Genomic DNA, 20,999 nt, shown 5'->3' on the forward strand with positions numbered 1-20,999 from the left:
GTAGGAGGAAACTTCTGAAGCTAACAGATGTACTGTCTTGAGTGTGGTGATGGTTTCAGTGGTGTGTGTGTGTGTGTGTGTGTGTGTGTGTGCATGTCAAAATATATTACACTGTGCAATGTAAATATGTATAGATGATTTTACACCAATTATACCTCAATAAAGCCGTTTAAAAAACCAAAAAAGCATGACAGGAAAGAATACCATGGGTAAAAAGGTTATTTGTTTGTAAAATGACTTCAACACCATCTACCTCATTGGGCTGTAGCCAAGACTAAACGGGATCGTGTATATAAAGAGCATCATCTCCAACACAAAGGTGGTACACATTATATAGCAGCTAGCAACAGTGCCACACACACACACTGATTTCAATTTTCCATCACTCCTAGGATGTAGGAGAAACTTTAGGCAGAACAGCCAGAGGGCTAAGAGAATTCCGTCTGGGTGAGGACTAGAAGCAAAGGCAAAACGGGATTAAAACAGGTAAACAAAAACTGACGTGTAAATGCTTATTAATGTGGTAAGTATTAATCAAGCTGAAATGTTTAACATAATACTTGCAAAATTATGTTACTCAGATACTACTGAAAAATCATTTTTGTACCTTATTTGGCTTGCTTAATCACACTAAATAGAGAAATACAAAAAAGCAAAACGCCAGAAGCTGTGTATTTCAATTTTAATGGTAACACTGTGTCATTGGCTGTTTGTAAAAAGTATGTTACCAAAGTTTTGAAAATAACCAGAGTTACTTAAGTCAGGCGCCGATGCAAAACTCTATCCAACCACAACAAAATCTTGCAAAGTGCAATTAAATCAGGCAGTACTAAAACTACCGTTCTAATAGTTATTAGGCATCTTGGTCCAGTTCAACATCAGTTCCTGTCCTCAGGAACCTCCCTGAAAGTAGGCACAAAAGTTCTAGGCTGCACAAGAGTGTAGGTACTAAAATCCAGGTGTCTCTACACATCAGGATGTATGCCCTGTTGCATGGCTGTATATCATGGAGAAAGAAGCACACTATTCTGGGGATCAGATTTATCTGGTTTAAGTATCAATTTCTTAAAAGAGAAAAACATCTAAAGCACCAAAGTTCCAACACTACTAGGAAAGCCTAATAATTTTTATTTTAGGGAAGCAGGTGGACTGATTTAGATACATAAATCCAAAATGAAAAATGACAATATCTAAACTTGTAGGAGTTTATACAGTATTTTCATATATATGTCTTATGCTCTTAACAAATGGTATTGTTTTTATCCCTCATTTTCAGATAGAGAAAGTAAGGCTCAGAAAGGTTCAATGACTTGCTCAATCTTAAAGCTTGTCAAGTGGGGTGGAATCGACATTCACACCTTGACCTCCTGACTCAAAAATCTATGTTCTTACCATTAAATATTACCAACTCTAATTGCACCAGACTGCAAATGCTTTTTTATGGTACATTTCACAGAAAACGTTTGAAGATCCTCTGACAATTAACTATCTGAAAGTCAAAGAACATCAACTCCTCAAAGGACTAGTAACAAGACCGATACTGGATATTTCAAGATTTTAGATGAATTATACGCTATTAAAAGTTTAATTAGAAAAATAGAAGAAAGTTCTAATTCTCATGTAAATTGTGAAGATTTACCTGAATGAAAAGGAAATTGTTGTTTGGCTTCACCAGTATGTGCATCCCAAATAATTGTAGTCTGAGATAGAAAAAAAAATATACTGCTAAGAAGCTAGAAAGAGTTTATCATAGATGCATAAATTAGATGCCTAATTATATTAAAGCAATATGAAATGTCACAGTGCATTTAATTTTTTAACATTTACCTTTAGTACAACGAGGCTATATTCCACTTCGGGGGAAGGGGAGGAGAGGGATGACTATTAAGCTGTTTAATTTTCCCCTGGTGACTTTTTATCAGTCAACTTACTTCAAATAACAATTACTGTTGTCTAGAAAGTACCAGACATTATATTAGATTGCTTAAGAAACTCCACTGCAATAGTGTATTTAATGTAAGATTTTTATAGCTGCTTAGCTATAAGGAGGCAAATTTTTGGTTAATAAAGTTAATCAGTTAATTCCCAATATTAAGATTTTTAACACTCACATTTACCTATAAAGGCAGCTTGAATTCTGACAATAAGTAAAACAATGTCTTTTACATTACATCAAAGTATGACATATAAATCTGAATAGATATATTCACAATTCCTTTAATACCCTCCCATCACTAATTTCATAACTTTGGGGTCATAAAATATTGTAGACTGGCAATAACTATTAATAGGGTGCTTCCCTCCCATTCCTGGCCTCCTTCATTTTTCTTCCTTTTTTTTTCTACTTCCCTTTTTGACAATATACAGTTAACTTTGAGTGTGTACTTTCCTGTATTAGAATAATCTTAAATCTGTATTCATTTTGGGAGGTGTGGTAAAGGCAGTAACTTAAGAAAATGAAGGAGAAAGAAGGCCATGATTTCAACCTATCCATATTTACCAGTCTTGTTAGGTGAAAAGAGCTGGAAAGATCCGGCATTTCTTACATTTTCAATTAAACATTAGGAGTTCAGCTAACAGACTGGCTCTACGATTTCCCATGAAATCTCTCCAGAGCCATACTCACTGATGAGATTAACTAGAAACTGTAGAAGGGAGGCAAAAAGTATAGGATGTATGACATTCATTATGGCTCAAATTCCCAAAAAATGAGGAGTGGTCACACAGATAAAGAATAAAAGGCATCTGAATGAGCAGACTCAGGAATGAGTTGACAGAAAATCTAAGAAAGCATTACTATTCCTATCATGAATTTATATATGAATTTACCAAATATGAATGTTTTCTTGTTTATGTGATTAGTAGAGAAAAACATTACTTTCAATTATACTCTTTAACAAATTAACCTTTACAGAAGTTAAATATTCTTTTTACCTTGTCTACTCCAGCACTTAGGATGAAATTTCCTTTCTTATTCCATTTTAATGCAAATATAGGGCCTTTATGCTGCCCCAAGGTGCTAGCAAGGTTACCTAATATTCAAAAGGAAAAACATTAAAATTACTTTAAGCTTTATAACTTAGATCAACAATAACAACAAATGAAAGATAAAAAAAAAAGCTTCATTTACCATCTTTAGTCCATATTCTGGCAAACCCATCGTAGGAACCAGTTGCTAGAAGTGTACCTTCACTCTGTCAGAGAAACACATTTCTTTCAATTATATAATCCAGAAACGGTGTTTAATTTTTATTAAAATATATTATGTTTAAATCCTAAGTACAGCAGATCTGTGACATTCTCTGCTTCAAAATCTTCAGCCTTGTCTATTTGGAAGTGCCATAAAAGGCCTACAAAACACCCTTCATTGCTGTGAAGCCAGTATTTTGGCAGCATCCAGTCAGTGTGCAAGCCTCATACCCAAATCTCAAGAATGGCAGGAACTGCTCTGGAGCAGAATCAACATCACTCTTATGTATGCTAAGGTCTACTGCATTCTCATAAATGCACCATGACTAAAGATGGGGGTGGGGAGGTGGATTGGGAAGGACATCAAAATCATAATCTTATGATGATTTTATAAAAGTAAAAAGCAAAATCTTCCACAATATTTCATTACGATTAGAAGTTTTTATATGATCCTCCCTCTAAATCGTTTACTGTCTAAACTGTGTGTGTGTGTGTATGTTCCAAACAATATTGTTGTTTCAGATGATCAGATTCTTAAGTATCACTAAATGTTTCTTTCCTTTGTTAATTCTTTCCCAATATGAAATCCTTACCAATAAAAATAGCAACACAAGAAAAACAGCCAGAAGAGTGTAGGCTGACTTTACAGTTAATGAAGTGAGTACCAACTGTCAGGAACTACTCTACTATGAGAAGAAATCCATACCATTTTCTCTAACCTTATATTCCTCTACTGTGCCTTGAATAATGGTACAACAGAAGGACTTGATAAGACCTAACTTATTCTATGGAAATGCAAGTTACAGAGTAGGTTACACAGACTACTGCTGGGATGATTAAACACTACTGGAGAGACAGAATGAAATCCTGCCTTACTCAGTACTTTTTGATGCTTTTTGGCAGGGCACTGAAAACAAGATCACCTTTTCCAGACCTCTCAAGCCATCTAGCTGTACAAGTAAGTGACAAACAAATGCTGGTTCTAGGGGTTGTAGACTCAGTTTTGCTAGGATTTGGAAATCCCCTCTAGTTCTATCTCAGGAAGAGAGAGCAATGTCGAAGCCAACAGCAAAAGCTTATTTCCAGACTCTGCACAATGGAAAGTTTCCTTTAAACTAATGGTCCCCAAATGTTTTACATCACGGACCGCTAAGGTAGGAAAAGAATACTTTGAAGATCAGATATCTCACAGGCTTTTGCTTTAATCATGGAAATGAGCCATTAATCAATAGTAACATTTTCCCCTTTTAGCAGAAGATTTAAGTTCATAGTGAATAATAAATCTTTGAAAAGTTCACACTTTTAAAAACTTTAACTTGCAGTTCAGAACCACCAAGCTCAACAAACCATTTGTTAACCATCCTTTTCAGTGTAAAAGTATAAATTTCATTAAATTAACACGGTCTCTGAGCCAAACAGCTTAAGAAGGCTGTAACGCCTTTGACCTATGATACAGTAAGGTCCCATATTAAGAAGATAATTCTTAGTTCTGACCCTACAATCAAATAATACTGAAATGTGCTAAACCACTTTTCATTTTTAGAATTCTCAACTTTATAGGAGGGGAAGGATAAATACATTGCTGGAAATTTAGAACTAAGAACACTAAAAAACCTTACCTATGAAATCTGGAAAAAACTTCATAGAAACTGAGAACTTTAGCTAGTGTAATCATTTTTAAAGACAGATCTCATTTCCTGGAATGAGATTTGGAAGATTCTTTGGAAAGCCCCACAAAAAGTTGTTAAACAGAGGCCAGAGAAGGGTGTCCACTTGCTAAGGAAAGCACAGCTGACCCCTAAAATTCTTGGTAACACTGATATAGTCTAAGAGGCTTCTTAGAATTGGCAGCGGGGGCGGGGGGGGGGGGTTAGGTGGTGCAGTGGGGGGTTGTTAAAAAATGGATGCAAAGTTGTAAGGAAGAAAAAAGGCAACATGGAATAAAGGAAAAGGTATAGAAACTTTAAAAATGCTAATTTCCACAAAGTAATCATGGGAATGGAAACAAACAAAGCTGTTAATCATGTATTTGAAACTGAAAGGGTGCAGCTTTATCAATAATGAAATCAAACTTCCTGGTAAGTCAGAGTAGCCAAAGATGTTGAATCAGAGAATTATAAGATTCCTACAGCTAGGATAAAGCTTGTAATCTAGACAAATGGTTCCTAAAAGGCAGCTGGTGATGAAGTTTTCATCAGTTCACAGCAAAATGAGAAAACAAGAATGTTTTTATTATATAGATTTCTCTTATACCCCCAACAAAGGACTCAGTAGTTAAGAACTCAGTATATGTGCCTGTTATTGGTTTTCATCTATTACTTCATTTACATAGGACCATTACACTTCTACTTTACATGTGATGAAAATGCAGTACAGAGTGACCGACCACCAGTTATACAAAGGTTCTACAGCTAAATAAACTGAGGAGCTGGAAGATGAACCTTGGTTTGAGTGCTCAAGGCCAGTCTTTGTTTTTAACACATTTGGGGGTGGGGACTTCTAGTCTGTTGTTCTTATTGGTGAAATCCAAAAATATCTGAACAAACTGACATACCCTGTGATTAGTCTGAGGCTCAGAGAGGTTAAGTATATTAGCAACTACATCCATCATGGACAGTACAGTGATACTCACATTCCAATCTAGAGACGTCACATCCTTGTTGCTTGGGACATCTTGCCCTCCTTCTCGTATACAATGTCTAAGTACTAACTGTGTGGAGCCACTAGTGCTATTTTCACTAAGATTCCATATTCTTGCTGTTGAGTCTCCAGACCTATAAAGTATGCAACATATTTTAAATCCTCAACATGTTTTAAATCCTCATGATATTCTCAAGTACTCCAGAATCAAGGCAACAGATTTACATTCTATATTAATAAGGCAAATAAAAACTAGATTATCAGGGATGGATTTCCATTTCCAGTGTTTTTCTCAGTCTCCATTTTGGGGGGGGTGGCAAACACTCCTGAGGTAGTAACTTTTAAGATTAAAACTTGTAAGATTACTTTATGAAGAAATAAAGGTTTACAGAGGCAAAATGACCACAAATAAGCAACAAAAAAACCTGAAAATGTACGTAATGTATTTATAAAATATGCAATATTTCAGTCAGATACTTTTAGAAATCCATTTTAGTTTCACTTTGAGAAACGTACCCTGATGCCAAGAGATCACTAACGGGGTTCCAGGCACAGATGAAAACTTCAGACTCATGGCCCCGTAACACAACTGCTTTATTAGGAGGGATTTCAACATCCCCATCCACTTCCATCATATCAGTATGATTATCTGCATCATGAGAAATAAATGGAAAATTCCAGTTAGGTAATATTACAACATCCTGGAGAAAAAAAAGAATTCTTAACTAGCAAATACCTCCTTCATAATACAGTGTAACTTTTTTTCTTCCACTATGTCAGGTAATGGTGAAAATGACTACACAGTATTTATCACTTGAAAAACAAATTCCTATCTTTAGTTAAGTATGAACATACTTTTTTCAAAAAGAGATGTGCATCTAAGTTTGTGTTCAGAGATGGGGTTCGCAGGGAGCAGGAATAGAGGAAGACTGTGAAAGGAGGTTAGACCCAAACATAGCTAAAATGAGAAAATGTTTTGAATTAAGTATAATCCATGCCAACACTGCTCTGAGTTTCTGCCACTAGGGGCTGCTGGTATCATTCATATAACATCACGGTTGCCTTTATATCTCCATGTCAAAGCTTCATTGTTTTTGTTAATGACTAGTGTTACAGATTATATTTAGAAATGAAATGCAGATATGAAATTCACTTAACAATAGAAAAGTTGTTTCTAAATATTTAAAAAAGAAAATAAAATCCATGAAAGTAAATCTAGCTTTATGGAGCTTTAGGCATTTAAAAATCTGAATTGTGTGATACAAGTTAGGGGAACAAGTTGCAAAAATGAAATAGATAATGTTATTTCAGCTAAAATGAGGCACCCCCATAAAGCAAGTATCTTTTCTGCAAAGGAACTTAAAAAAATTCTTCTCTCAGCTCACTTGCTATAGTATGTGCTCCATTCTCCTCCCCATTTGCCGTGTTTTCTCCATTTTTTGCAGATCCTTGTTGGTTTGTTGCAGCTGCGGCAGCTGCAGCAGCTGCTGCTTGTTGCTGTGCAAGTTTATCTCTGTAAGCTTGTTGTCTTGTTTGTACTACATCAGGCATTACGGCATCTATCAGTGACAGAGACTCTATTGGTCGACCATCAAACAAGGTACCATCCTGGATTTGAAAAATTGTGAGAAGAAAAATCAAAGGTAACACATTTAGAGTAATTTGTATTCATAGAACTCAACAGCAGAAATGGAAATCTTCATTCCAAGAAAAAATACTTTCAGATAATTTTCTGAATGCATGTAAGAAGGAAAGGAATCAGGAGGGAAGAAGGAACCTACAAGATGCACCGCAAACAGCTGCTTAAATCCTCCTCACAGAGTTCATATTGTTAAATGCTGCACAGACTAAAGCTGAAATTTTCAAAGGAATAAAAAAAGTGGGTCTGTATGATAAAAAAGGCTTATTAATTGTATTCCAAAGTTCTGTTAGTCAAAAGCAATATGGAATAGTTCATACAATGATAAGAGATTTGGTGCCACATTTTAGTAAATATTCAATACTTCTTTACAACTAAAAACTTTTAAAATAGTTTTGTTGAACTCAAAAGTTTCTTGTGATTTGATTAAAATATTAAAACAGAAATATACATCAGATATTATGTTATACAAGCATCTCATTTTACTAATGTTGAAATATGAGCACCACAAGGTTAAAGACTTGCAGTTCCACAGCTAGTCAATGGCAGCTGGAATCTGTTAACTGGTGCTATTGAAAGCACAATCAAAAGACCAACACTCCCACCATCGCCTGGTAACTTGTTATAAATGTAGATTCAAACCTACAGAATCAAAATCTCTGAAGGGCTCGGGAATCCCTGTTTTAACAAGCTCTCTGGGGGAGTCTTATGCACACTAACATTTGAGAAGTACCGCCATAACTCACAGGCTAATGCTCTTTAATTTTATCAAGTTGCTATAATTTTCCAAAGCTCCTCTCACTGATATTCGGAAGTTCAAAATGAGTTCTTCAGCAAGCACAAGAAGAGACACAGATACAGAGCAAGTCAGAAATAGAAACAGTGCATATTAGATAGGATATGCACATGTGAAGCCTGGCTCACTTAAGCTAGTGAACATGCACTATTGATAATCTACAGCAGTGTGATGGGGTGCTCCGAGTTACAAAACACAGCACATCTTTCTGAACTGCCAATTGTAATGGAGTATTTGAGGAGTAGGAGAAAGTATTTAAACTTATAAGTAACTTAAAATATTAAAACCAATACAGCTACATTGTGGAATACTATATTAAACCTACAAAAATAATTTTCAGAAAAAATGAGACTTCATCTCTGGCCACTGGTACAAATTGTTTATCATCCTCTGCAGTAAAGGATACTGTTGGGAGAGAAAGTGCTAAAAGACAATGAGGACACTTTTAATTTAGTATTAGTGGATTTTTCAGTTATAGACATGAGGAAACGAAAAAATAATCAATTTAACAGACTATATAATTATAGTAATAAATAGTGACGTAGAAATCATGGATGCTTCAGTTTTTAAAATACCTGCAAAAGGCAAGGGGGATATGTTAATCTCTGAAATGAAAATAAGGCAAAAAAGCTCCACTTGTCATAAATCCTGACCACATGTGAAGATTTTCAGCTACACCAGGGTTTGCGAACTCTTTCTGTATAAGATTAGAGAGTAAATATTCTGGGCTTTGCAGACCATAAGGTCTCTGTCACAGCCGCTCAATGTTGCCACTGTGGCACAAAAGCAGCCAGGTCCTATGAAAATGAAGGAGCATGGCTGCGTCCCAGGCAAACTTTACAGAAACGAGCAAGACAGGATTTGGCTCATGGGTCACAGTTGGCTGACACATGAGTTAAACTGCCTATACCATACAGACCTAGGTAACAGTAGCAAGAGTTATCTTTAATTATAAACTTCCTTCCAAAATCAGTTATAACCAAATAACCTGAGAATTTCTAATTTCTCAATCAATTATGGTCTCAGTATGCCACAGCACAATTTTCTTATTTTAAAGAAAATTATTTCTTACTGTATACTTATAAAAACCATGTAAAGAGAAGTAAGATAATGGCTCTTACAGTTGGGAGCCAACATGCCTTGGCTGTATGACCTGACCACCACATTAGGAATAATGCCCTTCAATCTTGTTTACCTGGTGAAGCTGAAGTCAGATAATGAATGAGTAAGCAAGATACCAGATACTGAAGGAAACATTTAGGAGTAAGAATCAGTATTTGAGCTAAGTCTTCCTTACCTCATTAATACTAACTTCTGCCTCTACATACTGGAGACCTTTCTGGATGATAGAAATCAATGCAGCAGGCGGGACGAGGGCACCATTTATGTTAGACTGACTGATATGGCTTTCTATACCAAAGGTGAACGCTGAATGAGAAAATCCTGAAAGCAAAAGAAAAGGTATAACAATTTATTCTCCAAGTGGCAACATGCTATGTGACACAAATGAAAGACCTCTACAGTCTTTCAAAATCACATTCCACCCATCTGAAATCCCAGACTGTTAGCTAAGGTTAAATATGTTTTTAAACAAAATAAGTATCAAAATCCAAACAAGTTAACCTTTATGTATTTTCCTTTTCACCTTAATTACATAATGGTGGCACATAATTTTCCTCAACAAATATAGTATCAAACTTTAAAACTGGAAAAAGGCCTTTGTAGACCATGTGACTCAACTGCTTCACTCAAGATAATTCAGCCCAAGGTATACTGACATTTAATATTTCTGTAGTATATTTAAATTTCTACATATAAATCATCACACACCTTATAAATTCACTACTTTGCAGGTTATTTTTAAAAACTACCTAGGAAATTAAAAGCAAACTAATATAAGGAATGAAAACTGAAATTTAATAAAGAATAATTTGTATGCTTAAATTTCATTGTATGTATGATTAAGTGTTAAAAAAATGTTACTAATTCTTTGCTACTTAGTAATAACCCATCTAAATGAAAGTTTTAGAAAATGAAGAGTTGGCAAGTGAAAATCCAATTTGATTGTCCAACAATTCTTTAATTTTAATTTGAAATACATAAACCAAAACATTCACATAACAAAAATCTCTTTACGCTGGCCTTGATTTTTTGTAACTAAAGTCAAGTCCTAATTCAAAAGTAAAATTCTAGTAAACTGATAGGCCCAAGGGTGGTTATTTTCTTTACCAACATTATCATCCTCTGCAGAGCTTATCATTAAATAGTAACTGTCATTAATGTATTTTAAATAATTCAATTCTACATCTGTACAGAATGTTAAGAAAGTTTCATACTAAATAAAGTAAACGAACATGGGCTTATTTGGTCTTGGTTAAACTAATTTAATCCATATAACGTGTTATCTAGCCTGTCTATCCTAGCTGTTTAGTGCTTAATTAGTCCACGTCTTTTTCCATTTTGTGCTCCCACTCTCAGGCTCCTTGTGGCACTTACGAACAGTCTATAATAAAATACTGTGGGCTCACAAATAGCATGTGGCTAGGAGAAACTTTAATTGGTTAATAGAGAGCCAAAGTACACCAAGGTTGATTTTCCTTAGGGGTGCTCCTTCCTTACCTCTTTGGGACACCTAACCATTCCTGTAAATACCCATAGTGAGAAGTAAAAAGATGTTACCTTTAAGACTTGAATTTTGACTTCTTGATTTCGCCCACAGACAAGATCATTATTAAACGCATGTACAGTCTGCAACTTAACCTGAGCTCACAAGGAAGGCTAAGAAACATACAAATAAAAAATGCACCATTTTGCATTGTCCCTGTCAGGAAACCCACAACTACTTGAGCGTGAGTAGACTCCAGATCACCAGGATAGGAAGCTGAGAAAAAAGACTGGGAAGGATGGGGAGAAAGGGTGAGAGATACAGCAGTGAAATCCATGAGCAGTGAGGTTGGAGACTCCTGTTCTCAATTTCATATCCCTCCCCAAATAAATTCTGCAGTAGATCATAAATAGAAAAATAAATCTAAACAGCCTAGTGGCTTAGGGATTTAAAAAGACTTCAAGATAGATGATATCACTTACAGAGGGCCTATACCATGCACACACATATACTTTTATTACTTTATTATCTGAATTAGCAGGTGTGAAAACAGTTACATAGACAATAAGGATTCATTCAGGGACCATGGCCGTCACCACGGCGTTCTCCCAGTCCTACCGAACAGTTCGAATATGGTCAAGGATAAAGTTAAGGCAGAGCGAGCTCCTGTTTATTGACAGAAAATAAAAGACTGCATCATTGTTCTTGTTTCATCTCGGAGTATTAGAAAGTGGCATCAGTAGTGCATGAAACATTAAGACACTTTGTTAGCAAGTTATTTTGATCTTCATAAGCCTTCTAAATTTTAGCAGAGTCTATGATTTCTGTACTCCAACTCCTAAGTACAATTTAAATAATCATGAATTACACTTAACCCCGTTTAATTAGATGGTAGAGTCCAAACTTATGTCAAAGAATATCCTAAGAGTTGCAGGTAGAACGATGTCAATTTTTGGCTGGAATGTTGCCTATATCCCCAATTTTTTTTGTGAGGTCAGGTACTCACTGCCATCTCAAGTTATTACGTATGTGCTTAGAATGTTCTCAAATAGCAAGAAAACAACCCTAAAGCGGCCATTAGCACAGTTTTGGCACTTATTGCTAATGTTTACCCTAAAGAAGGTCCATACTTAAATGCTCTGCTGTAAATACATGCTGAACTCAGCTGTAACTTTTTATTTCTAGTTACAGCATTACACGACAGCTTAAAATCATTATGTTCAAAACTACTCTTCTGGGCTTCCCTGGTGGCGCAGTGGTTGAGAGTCCGCCAGCCGATGCAGGGGACACGGGTTCGTACCCCGGTCCGGGAAGATCCCACATGCCGCGGAGCGGCTGGGCCCGTGAGCCATGGCCGCTGAGCCTGCGCTCCGCAGCGGGAGAGGCCACAGCAGTGAGAGGCCCACGTACCGCAAAAACAAAAAAAAACAAAAAAAACTACTCTTCTTCTTCCCCTCCCTAAAACTTCTTTTTCCTTAGAAATGTCTCACCTTACTTTGCTATACCTGAAGGTCATCCTAACTTCTACCTCAGCCCCTGGCATTCCACCATTTTGCCAAATCCTATCAATCCTCCCTCTCTGGTCCCTGTCATCAGCTTTCCTTTTGTGCCAGAATGTGGAATTTAGTCCCCCATCATCCTCTGCCTGGACTACTGCTGTCATAAGTTCCTTTCCTCTGTTCCCCAGTCCAGTACGCTTGCTACACCATAGCCAGACTACTACTTGTAAAACAAAAACTGATCATGCTGGGCTTCCCTGGTGGAGCAGTGGTTAAGAATCCACCTGCCAATGAAGGAGACACGGGTTCGATCCCTGGTCCGGGAAGATCCCACATGCCGCGGAGCAACTAAGCCCGTGCGCCACAACTACTGAGCCTGCGCTCTAGAGCCCGCGAACCACAACTACTGAACCCACGTGCCACAACTACTGAAGCCCGCGTGCCTAGAGCCCGTGCTCTGCAACAAGAGAAGCCACCGCAATGAGAAGCCCACGCACCGCAAAGAAGAGGAGCCCCTGCTCGCCGCAACTAGAGAAAGCCCACGTGCAGCAACGAAGACCCAACACAGCCAAAAATAAATAAATAAATTTTAAAAAACAAAGTATGTTTAAAAACAAACCAAAAAAACTGATCATACCACTCCTTTCCTGAGTACTTTCAATGATCCTTTTGGCCTTCATAATCAAGGCCAAACTCCTAAGTGTGGCACACAGTTACTTTTGTAATCTTGACCCTACCCATCTCTCCAGGCTCATCTCCCCAATCCCACCCTCCCACTCTTCCCAATGCACATTAAATTCAAGTGACTGCCAACTACAAGGTAACACCTAGAATATATTGTGCTATCTCATGCCTTTGGGCCTTACGCGTTCCTGTGCTCTTTTCACCTATGTGAATAGAGGTGAAGTCCTTCCTTCTGCTGCTCCAGGGCTGATCATTCTCTTCTATGCTAATCCTATAACTTGTATATGTATAGCATCTATACGGGTTGTGTGTATGTATATGACTAACAGACTGGCTGCCTGAGGATGGGGTTTATGTCTAGTAATCTTTCAGTTCTGGGAAACTAGATGTCACCTAATTATACCAGTGCTCAAAAAACATTTGTTAAGTCAGAATGCAATTCTACTGTAATTTATCTTAGCACATCAGGAAATCTATGCATCTAGGAAAAACATACAACTTAAATCTCCCTTGAGAAACTAAAACCTGAACCAGGGTTATGCCAAAATATATTTATTTGCACTTATCTGTAAATATATATGCAGGTAATACTTTTTCAGGGACAACTTTTGATCTACATGGTAAAAGGCAAAAAGGATCAACTTAAATCTGTGAAATGCTGAAGTCTAGCCTGCTTGCCTAATACAGCATCCCTTGTTTCCAGGGGTAGAAGCAAATGATATAAATAATACTCTGTATAAAGATATTGTAATCAAATATTCTACACATTCACTAGCGTGATTAAGATTTGGAAGGTAGAAAAGGAATTCCAGAGAGGAGTAAGGCTGAAAACCACAAAGTTCAGTATACAGTAATTCAGTTACATTCAGTGATAAAGACCAGCAGTGGTAGGGGGTCTATGTGGAGTTACCCTTGAGACCATGCACTGTTCCCATGTAAGAAATGAGGTCACAAGACAACCATTTTCTACATATTGCTTGTTTCAGGAGTGCTTTCCCTTGGCATGACAGGGATTATATTCTCAAAGGGAAGTCAAGTCCTCTAGAGCCTGTCTCCTTTGCAAATTGAGAATACAGGACCATGAAACGGGGCCTTGAACACGGTTATGGTGTAGGGTGTCTGAACAAGGGGGTGTTGGGGAAATGTAAAGCTTAACTACTATCACAGCACAGTGCCCTGGTCTGGAAGCAAAATCTGATTTATCCAAGGTCCTTTTTAAGCTTCTGGTCAGAAAAGCCCAGAAAGTTATATCCCTGCTTCCATCACCATAACACTCCCTTGCCCCCAAATCTGTTTCCAATTCTGTCCTACAGACCCAGAGCTTTGTTTACTATAAAAAATTCCCTACTTAAATGCTTAAAGGTTTTAGAAAAGGTAAAAAGAAGTAGAGGAAAAAATGCTATAGGGGACCTTGTATGTTGAAGAGTTAGACCTAGCACTTAAAAAAAAGGGAAGAAGAAGAAAAAAAAATTACAATACCAAAACTCAAATACAACTGTTAAAAGTTTTTATTTCCAGGCTTCCCTGGTGGTGCAGTGGTTGGGAGTCCGCCCGCCGATTCAGGGGACACGGGTTCATGCCCCGGTCCGGGAAGATCCCACATGCCGCGGAGCGGCTGGGCCCGTGACCCATGGCCGCTAAGCCTGCGCGTCCGGAGCCTGTGCTCCACAACGGGAGAGGCCGCAATAGTGAGAGGCCCGCGTACCGCAAAAAAAAAAAAAAAAAAAAAAAAAAAGGTTTTATTTCCTTCTTTCCAGCACAGTACACTGGCTATACAGTTTTGTGCCCTTAAAGTATATATATAACTATGAACATTTGATATGAATTATATTTTCTGAAATAATTTTATTATCATAATATTCAGCCAATAAATGTACTTAGCTAGTAAATTATTCATCCTATGGCTGGTCATTTGGACTTTCCCAATATTCACTATTTAAAAAGACTCTTACCTCAAATATCTATGTGTATAGGCTTTTGATATATATATATATATACATGTTTTTCTCCTTAGGATGGAGTCCCTCAAAAGTAGAAGGGGACATCAACATTTTAAAGGAAGTTCATGATTGCCAAATTGCTTTTCCAAAAAACTGTACAAATTTATAATGCCATCAGCAATTTATATGTTTCCTTATACCCTTGCTACGCTGGCTATTCCTAAAAAAAACAAAAAGATTACTATCAAGATTGAACAAGTTCTCTGTTTGGCAACTATTAAAGGACCTTTGTCTTTTAACAAGTATGTCAGTAGGAATGTGTAATAGGAATTTCCTTTATCAGCAAAAAAATAGTCAGCTTACAAAAAAGAGGAGAAAAACTGATTTGGAAGTATAAAAGTATAGTAATTACCAGCATTTATGACAACTGCTTGCTGTTTGTTGCTAAGGAGTCATGTGTAAAACAACTCCGTGTGTCAAATCAATGTTACTGCATATTTTATTTTATTATAAAGCAAAACTATATACCTACTTACACTCTTGTAACTGACCATCTACTCATAAAAACTGAAAGAAAGACTCACGGTGGATATACCAGATGCTGAGCTCCCCTCACTCCCATGCTTCCCGGCTAGAGGCACATTACTGATAGCCAGTTTAGCCTAACTCCATCCCGCTGCTGTAAAAATCTGTTTATAAATGGCACCAGCAGGGCATATGTAGGAAGGAATGTTTATCTAGCCCAGTTCTGAGTCAAGAGAAACCACACTGTCATTTTATTGCTGATATTTTACTGCCCGTTGTCCGGGTTAATACAAAGTCACTAAATGAAAAAGACAAATGAATGGGCTCTTTGGTGTTGTAAGTCAGAACCTTAACGTTATATATAAACATTCAGATTAGTTTGTGCCCACTATGATCATGTTTAGATTTCCAAATTAAGTGTGTGTTTGATGTGTGATCTTAAAAGCAAATATAACATTTTAAGTAAGCATCCTGTCAGAAGAAGTGGTGTGGTACATGGCCTATTTCCTAGGAGACACAATATCCCTTTGAAACGATTAGGAAACAGTGGAGAGAAGTGGGGTGCAGTAGAGACAAGACGATCTTTCATGAAGCAAATGCTTTAAGCCTACATACATCATCACCTTCTTATAAAAGGAGACTACATGGCAAGATGAATCTTAGTTCTAAAAACATGAGGATTTTTAAAAATAACAGTACTCAGAATCACAATCTAGAAAATTACTCAGTAACAAGCACATGTTGTTTTTGCATTTTCCAGTTAGTTTTCAATCATAAGATGCAACCGTTTCATAGCATTCAAGTTCACCATAAATATGTTACTGAGTTCCTAAACATGTAACAGATGACAGTTAAATCTAGAATCCAGAATTCTCCCCTAAACCAAATACATAATTTAAGCAAAATAAAATTTCATCTTAAACAAAGCAACAAGAAAGACGGGTGCCACAAAGTTCACAAATAATTGCCAGGAACAATTTCTTTAGGAAAAAAAAAAAAACCTGTGAATAACTACAGGAGAGTCAAGTGATACAAAGGGGGAGCAGATGGGGGGAAGGAAAATTTAACAGATGCAAACCAGCTTAGCTCTTCTAAAATTAACACTGCATCAGGTTCTGTTATATACAACTAACTATAGTATGTACCACTTAGTACTTATTCTGCATATGGTTGCTAGATAGGAGTTGTTAGGGCAATCAAATTATTAATGGCCTTGGGTGAATGCTAATTAAAGGGAGCATACTGAATCAAATCCATCATTACTTACAGTACTACATGTCTAATACACTCAATTTCCAAGTCATCTCAAAAGAAAAAAAGAATAACAAATTTTATTCCCCAGGAAATGTGTTAAATATGAAAAGTCTAGTTCATAATAGTGCAAAATGATGATGACCGAAGTAATATGTTTAGGGTGAACTTTCTAGAGATAAAAATAAGAAAGACAAAAGTTCCAACACAGTAAAACCATCCCACAATAAATAAACTTTCCTCTTAATTAATTTTAATGAATAGAGAAGGATGGTTTATTTCAAACAAGTTTATAAAACATTTGAGGCTATCACACTATAGTCCCTTTCCAACACGTAACAAATTTTATGAATGAGAAAATGGGGAGCTCTGAGAAGTTATGTATCTGGGGGCGGGGGGGTACTTTTAACAGGTTATATTTTCTAGTGCTGATAATATTCATAATAGAAGATTTAGCACACAGTATAAAGTTTTTAAGATTAAAACAATTTAAGTGATTTTATTTCCTCTGGAGATGGATACCACAGTCCAGTCAACATTAAACACTGCAGAGAATATAAGAAGCTCTTACTGAAAACATTATTTCTAAATCACACATTTATCAAAAAAGAACAAGACTTTCATAAGGTGTTTTTAGACTTTCTGAGAACTTTTCAGGTAATGAGACAAGCAGGAAGGAAATTTTACTTTCCTTTGTGGCAGGTCTTTACAAACCAGCCCTTTGAATGTCTTGGCACAGACATTTTCTTTGCTGTAAATACTTCTTTTCTTCCTATCTCCTAATCCGATTCAGTACTCTTTTAGAGGGAAGGTAGCAATATTAAGATTCTTTCTTCTGCATTGTTTTAAATCTTTCAAGTGAAATAACTATGGCCTGAAAGTAACTGACATTTTTTCTTAGCTATTTAACAACTAATTCTCCGTAAGAGTATGAAATTCTTGTAAGTTACGGTGATAAATAAATACTGAATCCCCAAAACAACCCAGAGAAGGAATTACTGGACTAGGTGATTCCAAAAACTACAATCCACTACGAAAGTGGCCATTTTAATGTATAATTAGAGATCAGAATCACAAGTGGCAAGTGTTAAGATGGGTTAGATTCCGAGCTCTATCTGAAACCTGTCCTGAGTTGACGGATGTTTCTTAAACTCTTTCCTATCTCTTATCTCTGGAATTAATTTCAAATGAATGTCTCACGGTATCCTTTATGTCATAAACATGCCTCATCATTCTTGCTAATCCTTGCCTACAAATAAAAATACACCACTTTAGGGGCAGCTCCCTCTTTAGGAGATATTCTCACACTCCAAACCTCAGTATGTACATTTCAGGCTTTCTACTTTAGCTCAAATACTTACTAAATATAATTTTTCTTTCAAGATATTGTGGACATGCAACACTTTCTTGTCAAGTTCTAACTGTCCTACAACTAACACAGACCAGTGGCTTTCAAACTTATTAGTGCCTAAGAACCACCTGGAGCATGTCAACCCACCAGCAGAGCAAAGTCAAAATGTCATCAATGTTACCAGGTCCCCTTCCCTCTCCCTGGAACACACCCTCTATCTCGGACCTTCTTACTGCGTCCATCCTTTCTGTGGCGGGGCCAGAAAAGGAAACTGGAAGTACCACTATGCTGACTTCTCATTCCGTTCCCCAGCAGTCTTCAAAACACAAGCTCGTCTGAAAAGTACCTCCTTCCTTTTCAAATGAGCACCAGATTCACCACATTACGCAATATAAGATAATGTGTAATTTAATAAGGCAAAATGGGAAATTTACTCAATTATTCCTATCAGAACCTATACGAAGGCTGCGTACTGCCCACATTTACAGCAATTATGTTTTTAAAAATCATAAATCGGACATTATTTGGCATGAAAGAATACACTTATGAGCTATTCACACCTAAAATTAGTCCGCAATAGCTGAGTTAAGGAATTTGGGACCTATCAATTTGAGTGGGCTTTTTTCCTCAGTAGGTTATCATTTTGGTTGTTGCAGTTTCAGAGTCTTTCTGAAGCAGAGATATGAGGGGGTAGGGGGGTGTCATTTCTCCCTCTGTGTGGAGAAAACAAAAAAATTAAAGACTTTTAAGAAACAACTGCCAGAGCAAATCTGATGGAAACCACTGCCTAACACAGAGTTCTGAGTGTTGAGAATAACAAACATGTGCTTTTCCAATGTGTGTGCTATACATTCAAGCTTATAAAGCAAATTTATGTTGTGACCTTTCCTGAGCAAATGACATTTGAACGAGAAAACTCTGTATTAATAGTTCATGCAGGAGAAAACAGTTTCAACATAATCAAAGATTTCAAGATCTAGAATTAGATTTAGGGAAAAATGGCACTATCTTCGATTTTGAGTTTTTAAAGTGAGTTTGTAAATAATTAGCAACCATGTACTATTATCAAGTTGTTTTATATTTTAATTTTCTGGAAGACAATTTTATTTTACAATGTAAACCCATAATAAAGTCACTTCTGTATTTAAAAAAAAATGTCATCAGTGTAGCCTGATTTTCCCCTATAAAACATAATGTAAACAGGAAGTTACCAATTTTATAAAGGGACTGGTGTTCACATTTTTAGAGATGTGGCTTAACATCATACTTCATCACCAGTACGACTGCAAAGTATAAAGTTTTCTAAAGAATACACAAAGCACAACTAGGAACACAGTTAACAATTACACAGACTTAATACGATAAATATCAGTCTACCATACAAAGTTTTTTGTGAAAAAATATTATTCTTGCTTTACGTTTACTGCAATATAAAATACCTTAAAGCATGAAATTTAGAAGCATTTCCTCTGAGAACATAAGCAACTTTAAGACTTTTCATAATATTTAATCACTGGACACTCTTTCAGAAATTAATCCAGAGTATTCTTTTACTGTCCCTTTCACTTGCTGTATTTTCTTATGGCGACATAAAACATCAACCTGTGGGTTTCTGTTTGGAAATAAGATTTGAGCGTTCATTCATCTCTCTAACTTCACCTTCCCCTACTTCACCTCAGCGTAGGCTGAACCACAGGATGCTGCTGAGCATTACAACTGCTTCTCATCTCCAGAAACAGTAGTTTCATATGGTTGAACCTAAATAGCTGCCTTTGCAACATATCTACAAGCCATTACAATATACTTCCCATGTACTAATGTTTCACACTGTTTTTTGCTTTAGTGTCTAAGGCCTCAAAGCTCTAGCTTAACTGGTGGTCAGATTCAAAGGCAGGAAAACCAGAGTTCATTTTGACTTAACAAATTCTTTCCAAATGGTCCAAAGTACTATATAACAATATCTAAACATGAGCATACATGTTACGTATGTAACAGTCATTAAATCACTACCATTTCCACTTTATTAATCATTATATCTTATGCAAGATATTCTGTGGATGTCCTCCTTGGATATGCCTTCAATACCAGTATACCAATTGAAAATAAAACAAAGCAAAACAAGATCTATTAATTTCAAAGCTTCATAACAAGTTATTCTGCATTCTTGGTTACTTTACTTTCTTCTCCCTTTTTCCCTCCCTACCATTGTTGGACATAATTTTCTCAGCTGTTCCAAGCCAGAGAGGAGAAGTGATGGTGCTTGGGAATAGAAAATCCCATGCCCAAGAGAAAAGCTCAGAACTGGAGTGCAGCTGGGAACATCTCAACAAGCAGAATCTAAGATCTAAGGCCTTGTTTACATTCCCTGCCTAAGAAAGAACAACTAACTAAGCCCTATAAGAAAAATAACTAGAGTTTCAAACCAAAATTGAAGGCTCAACATTCTACTCTATTCCTTCCATCCCCTCTCAAAAGTGACTACCAAAATTATCTTTTTATACCAAACCGTACCTTACTAAACATCTCAATAACTTTAAACTATAATTTCTAAAATTCAACCTCTCCAGCATTTTTTCAACCACCAAATGATTCAATCTCATGTTAACAACCTAACTTACCACTGCAGTCCATCTTCTCCACCATCCTATGTCCCATCCAACCCAAGTTTTTCCCTCTTCTACTTTTACATTTTTTTCCCCTAATCCATCCCACATCTTCCCTCATAGTTTTCCTTCTGTTTTATGACAACACCTCTTAATCTATCTAGAAAACTGGGAGATCACTGACTTAATACTGATTACAAATGACTTTCAATGATTTATATTTACTAATCACCCCCCAATGAAATACATTAGTAAAATTCAGGTCAAAGACACATTT

General features: G+C 36.5%; 1 protein-coding gene across 5 annotated transcripts in view; it reads right to left on the reverse strand.

The window, feature by feature from the left end:
- Positions 1-20,999, reverse strand: part of TBL1XR1 (TBL1X/Y related 1) — a 188,285-nt gene that overhangs the window by 21,058 nt on the left and 146,228 nt on the right. For all 5 annotated transcript variants that reach the window (XM_019946181.3, XM_019946175.3, XM_019946177.3 and 2 more), the window contains 7 exons: positions 9,562-9,707; positions 7,215-7,437; positions 6,346-6,478; positions 5,822-5,963; positions 3,131-3,194; positions 2,935-3,032; positions 1,640-1,700 (listed from right to left, as the gene is read on the reverse strand). In XM_019946181.3, the coding sequence (XP_019801740.1) occupies positions 1,640-1,700; positions 2,935-3,032; positions 3,131-3,194; positions 5,822-5,963; positions 6,346-6,478; positions 7,215-7,380 (664 nt within the window). In that variant the 5' untranslated portion in view covers positions 7,381-7,437; positions 9,562-9,707. The remainder of the gene's footprint in view (positions 1-1,639; positions 1,701-2,934; positions 3,033-3,130; positions 3,195-5,821; positions 5,964-6,345; positions 6,479-7,214; positions 7,438-9,561; positions 9,708-20,999) is intronic.

Source organism: Tursiops truncatus, chromosome 4 (assembly GCF_011762595.2).
Source record: "Tursiops truncatus isolate mTurTru1 chromosome 4, mTurTru1.mat.Y, whole genome shotgun sequence".
NCBI classification, from domain to species: domain Eukaryota; kingdom Metazoa; phylum Chordata; class Mammalia; order Artiodactyla; family Delphinidae; genus Tursiops; species Tursiops truncatus.